The following is a 5,423-nucleotide window of genomic DNA, read 5'->3' as shown; positions in this document are numbered from 1 at the left end:
TCCGACATTGCGATTGCAGGATAGAGGCTGGGATGAGATTTGAAAGGAGTTTATAAAGTGGAAGCAGGACGCTGATTGGGCTTCGTGGTGCAGTAGTTCGAAGCTGATTGGCTCGCTTCGGAGACGGATCAGCTCCTAAATGATGGAGGTAAGTCAGAGTTTCTTCAATTGAACTTGCGCTAGAGCTTCATTTAAAATAAGAAAATACAATTGCATTCTCTTATTTCAAGTGCATTTTATCTAAATATCTTATTTTAATAGTAAAAATACTAATTCCATTGGCAAACCTTCTTATTTACACACTTAGATTAAGGGTAAATGCACTTAATTTGAGAAACTTTTACTTATTTCTAGATCGTTTTTCCAGTGTTTACAGTAAATGCTCTAAATTCACCATTAAAGTTTTTCCTGTATGCCTGAATTTATGTACCGTACATGCAAAAAAAAAAAAAAAATGTTTTGCTTTTAAGAAGTTGCAAGATTAAGATTTTTACTTTGAATGTTGCATATACATGTATTTAGGTTTATTGCAAATTTGTGACAACAGATTCGATAGGCAATGATTCAAATATTTAACTGCCTTCTGGTCTGGTTTAGGCATTTAACATGACTATGACAGTTTCAGATACGAAGACAGTTAAGTGTAAGATACTGACTAAGCTGTTTTTTTAGAATTTATTCATCTCAGATTATAAATATCTTAATGATTTAACAGAGGTTTTAGATTAAACCGGTTGAAACTTTAAGACACCCTGCTGCTTTTCTGCAGCTGGTTTCCTTTTTGACTCTTTTATGTTTACTGCTTCAGTAATTCTGCAGACAGTTCAGTCTGCTTATCTGGCTTCTTCACAATGAACCAGGGTCTACACATGATGCCTGAGTGTGGTTTTCATTTCCAGAGCTCTTCTAGTTACCTATCAATAGCTTTTAATGGAGTCTGCACCACAGTGCAGTGTTTGGTTAATCAATAAGCCTTTAAATTTTTAAACTCGGCTCCCCTTGACATTCTGCTTAATAAACTGGATTTACAAGAAGAAGGGTCATCGCTTGTGCCCAGCTCCACTCACCTTCACCTTCCCCATCACTCAGCGGTGTCTTCTCTTCCTCTTTTGAATCTTCGCTGTGCTTTGTGTCTGTAGCTGCTGCTGACGGGGCCCTAACTGTAAAGCTAGAAGTGCTCTTTGGGAGGGTGGTTGGGATGAAAGGCACAAAGGTGGGAGTTTTTGGTTTAACAGAAGCTGAATCATCCAGCTTGTTTTCTAACACTCCCACAGTGGGGGATGAACTTTTGGTGGGTTTGTGGACATCTGATTCCTCTGCGAACTCGGCTGTGTCGACGGAGTCCATGTCAAGCTCCACACTTTGATCAACTGTGGTCACTGTAAGAGAAAAGGCAGCTGGGAACCATAATGATCATTTCTGACATAACATTTCTTTCAGATAATTACCAGCCTCAAAGTTAAGTGTCTGTATGTCCAGCAGCAGCATTGGCTCCTGTTTTAAGGCCTTTAGGATGATGTGCTTCAATTTGGGAGCATTCACATCCTCGTCTGTCTCTTCGCCGTGCTCCTCCTCGAAGCCCCCCACGTCACTTAGCTGTGTTTCCCCGTTAAAGATCACAGCGTAGCGCACAAAGAGGTCCTCAGATCTGATGCAAACCAAGAAAAATCCTGTCAAAATTACTACACTGGAAAAAAATCCAAATCTAGATAAGTCATTTTTTCTTAAAATAAGGGCATTTGTTCTTGGATTGAGGAGATAAAAGAGACATTTTGCCAATGGAACAAGACAATTTAGATTTAAAATAAGAAAACACGATTGCATTGTCTTTTTTCAAGTGAATTTTATCTAATTATCTTATTTTAAGAGTAAAAATACTCATTCCATTGGCAAACTACCTCATTTACCTACTCAAATTAAGGGTAAATACACTTAATTTAAGAATTTTTTACTTATATCTAGATGGTTTTTTCAGTGTAAAACAGCCTCAATGTTCTGCAAAAACAGCTTTTAGGAGGGACATACATGTGTGCTTAAAAGTTTACATACCCTCCCATTAAAGAATATGATAAATTCACACTAGTAATTCAAATAATACAAAACTGAAAAAAATCAATGACAACAAAATTTACTTAATGACAATTTAGTAAAATAAAATATTTATTCAAAATTTTTATTAAAAAAAAATGAAAAAGCAAATACATATTTATAATCAGAGTTCAAATTTTTGAATTTTCATTTATTTTACTGGGAATTTTTCTGAATTTTATGGAAAGGTATGTAAACTTTCAACCACAACAAATCATTGAATCCCTGACTGATTTAGAATGTTGTTTTACTGCGTTTGATTTTTCTGTGTGCTGCATCTCAAGCAAGCTGTGCTGCTGAGTCTGAAAACGTTTAAAATTCCCCGCACCTTGTAAAACTCTACATCAGGCTGCTGAAATTACAGGAGTGGTCATTTAATTATAGTAATAAACTTGCAAGGCAAGTTTATTTGTATAGCATAATTTAGTAGAAGCCTGCGATGGACTGGCGACCCGTCCAGGGCGCGCCCCGCCGCTCGCCCGTAGACAGCTGGTTTAAATTAATTAGACAATAAAATAGCAGCATATAAGCAGAGTAAAAGAAAATAAGTATTAAACTATTTTGAAAGCAGGTAGAGAGGAAAATAAAACAGCTGGACCACAACCTTACCTAATAATACCTCAGTTAGCAGTTAAACTGCAACACTGCAAAAAAAATGTAAATCTAGATAAGTCATTTTTTCTTAAAATAAGTGCATTTTTTCTTGAATTGAGGAGGTCAAAGAGACATTTTGCCAATAGAACAAGAAAATGTACACTTAAAATAAGAAAACACAATTGCACCGTCTTATTTCAAGTGCATATTATCTAATTATCTTATTTTAAGAGTAAAAATACTCATTCCATTGGCAAACTATCTCATTTACCTGCTCAAATTAAGGGTGAATACACTTAATTTGAGAAATTTTTGTACTTATTTCTTGATCGTTTTTGCAGTGAACAGTCAAAGGCAGCTCTAAATAAACTGGTTTTTAACTTTGGCTTCAAAGAACTCAGGCTTTCATCAATTTTCCAGTCTTCTGGGAGTTTGTTCCAGATCAGTGGAGCATAGAAGCTGCTTCTCCATGTTTGGTTCTAGTTCTGGGTGAACAGAATAGGCTGGAACTAAAAAACCTGAGTGGTTGATACACTGACAGCAAACTGTAACTGCATCCAGTGATTTATCTACTAATAGAAGGATTTTAAGGTCTAGTCTCTGAGCTACAGGGAGCCAGTGGAAGAACTTCAGAACCAGGCTGATGTGCTCTACTTTCTAGTTCTAGTGAGAACACGGGCAGCAGCGTTTTGGATCAGCTGCAGCTGTTTGATAGACCTTTTAGGCAAACCTATTATGATACTGTTGCAGTAATAACTGCAACGGTGATTACTATACTTAGCCTAGCACTACAATGTACTGTTTTAGCAGGAGCAACAATATGTGGCTTTCAAGACTGTAGCTGCGTGTAGCAGGTCAGATATATTTTTTATAGGGAACAGAAAGAGACAGAGTGAAGAATGTTGTTGGTGTGAGAAATAAAACCAATGGAAACCTTAAAATAGTATCTCATGACCAGCTCTTCTAAGTCATGTTGGATTTAGTCTTATTAATGGGACTGATTTTAATCAGGTCTAAAAACAGAACTTGGTGTTGTTAAATACATATGTGACCCAAATGGTATTAATTTCAATTTCAATTCAGTTTATTTATATAGCGCCAAATTCACAACACATGTTATCTCAGGCACTTTACAGTTCAACCAGATCATACAGTCAAATTGATACAAAGTTTTCTATCTAAGGAAAACCAGTTGATTGCATCGATTCATTGACTCAAATACAATCCCTCACACTAAGCATGCTTGTAGCGACAGTGGAGAGGAAAAACTCTCTTTTAACAGGAAGAAACCTCCAGCAGAACCAGGCTCAGTGTGAGCGGCCATCTGCTGAGGCTGTCATGTTTTATTGTTTTACCATACAATAAAACATGACAAAGCAACCATAATATTCAGTTCCAAACTTTTTTAAACCATTAAGAATATGTCTTACGGTAGCAGCCATTCAAAATGGCCGTTCCCTCCAACTCCAAGTTCCAGCCACTGGAGTAACCCCCCCTCTTGCATATTTTTTTAACTCTGACTCCACCATTTCAATTAATTACAGGCTCTGACCAGGAGTTGATGCTTCTCTTAAGATCTTAATGTCCACAAATCATGACAGAGAGAATATTTTAGGTCAAAGATTGATGTTTAAAAAGGAATTGTAAGGGACCAGCTAAGGGCGCATCAAGGAAAGTAGGGAAATTTTGAATGGCTACTACTGTAAGTGTCATACTGTATATTTTTATGATCTAACAAACTTTTTAGTAAAGAAATACATATACTGTCTAAATATTCTGCCCATTTCCTTTTAAAAATCCCTGCAGATGAGTACCTAAGCCATTAGTGCTGTATGTGCCTAAATTTAGAGCTATATGTTAGGGAATATCAAAAACATTACTGTACATGTCCTATCTGGAAATCTATAAAAGGCTTCTGTTTAAAGAGGAACTTGTTCTTTACTATTTTGGCTAAAATTCCTCCCAATCTTGCACAGATTCTTACTATTTCTTCTGGCTTTGTTGAAATTAAATCATCTGTTGCTTAACTAAGTCCATTTGAACAGAGCCTTTCCATGAAAAAAAAAAAACAATCCCACGTTGGCATTCTAAAGCGTCACTAAGAGCAAACCTTCATTCTAAGCACAGTCTTCACTTAAGTCGTTTCCAAACCATTAATTTAACTCACCGAAATGCAAGAACTCGTATGTCTTTGAAACCTGGAACTTTTTCGAACACAGGAAACATCTAAAAATAAAAGAAAATATCAGATTAAAGAAGTGTAGGGTTTTTTTTTATTTTCATTTTGAGAGTTTCTAGAATCTTACAGGTAAATTTCATCAAACTCAAAAAATTATTTCCATTATTAATTAATTTCAAAATAAGAGGCTCACATAGTAAATGTAATTGTGACAGTTGTGGCTCACAACTCATGAAAACCTTAAATCGATTTTAGCAAGCTTGAGTAATATTTTGAATATGTTTTTTATTAATACATATTCATTTTCTGTTTCAAAGTACTCCTGAACCTATTCCATTCCTTAGATACTTCTGCTGTCTAACATGGCAGAGGAAGAGTTATACTTACTGTGATTTTAGATTTTGGAAGCTCTGACTAAATAGAACAAACTCACCGGCCACTTTATTAGGTACACCTGTCCAACTGCTCGTTAACACTTAATTTCTAAGCAGCCAATCATATGGCGGCAACTCAGTGCATTTAGGCATGTAGACATGGTCAAGACAATCTCCTGCAGTTCAAA

The 5,423-nt window shown here is 36.0% G+C and overlaps 1 protein-coding gene across 1 annotated transcript in view; it reads right to left on the bottom strand.

Annotated features, from left to right (window-relative positions):
* Nucleotides 1–5,423, bottom strand: part of impg1 (interphotoreceptor matrix proteoglycan 1) — a 53,949-nt gene that overhangs the window by 26,032 nt on the left and 22,494 nt on the right. Inside the window, exons 8-10 of the mRNA XM_015385160.1 lie at nucleotides 4,850–4,908; nucleotides 1,430–1,648; nucleotides 1,068–1,387 (exon numbers count right to left, since the gene is read on the bottom strand). Of these exons, the coding sequence (XP_015240646.1) occupies nucleotides 1,068–1,387; nucleotides 1,430–1,648; nucleotides 4,850–4,908 (598 nt within the window). The remainder of the gene's footprint in view (nucleotides 1–1,067; nucleotides 1,388–1,429; nucleotides 1,649–4,849; nucleotides 4,909–5,423) is intronic.

This window comes from Cyprinodon variegatus, unplaced genomic scaffold (assembly GCF_000732505.1).
Source record: "Cyprinodon variegatus isolate N-32 unplaced genomic scaffold, C_variegatus-1.0 Scaffold332, whole genome shotgun sequence".
Lineage (NCBI taxonomy): Eukaryota > Metazoa > Chordata > Actinopteri > Cyprinodontiformes > Cyprinodontidae > Cyprinodon > Cyprinodon variegatus.
The sequence above is the reverse complement of the archived record's forward strand: the minus strand, read 5'-3'. Positions and strand labels throughout refer to the sequence as shown.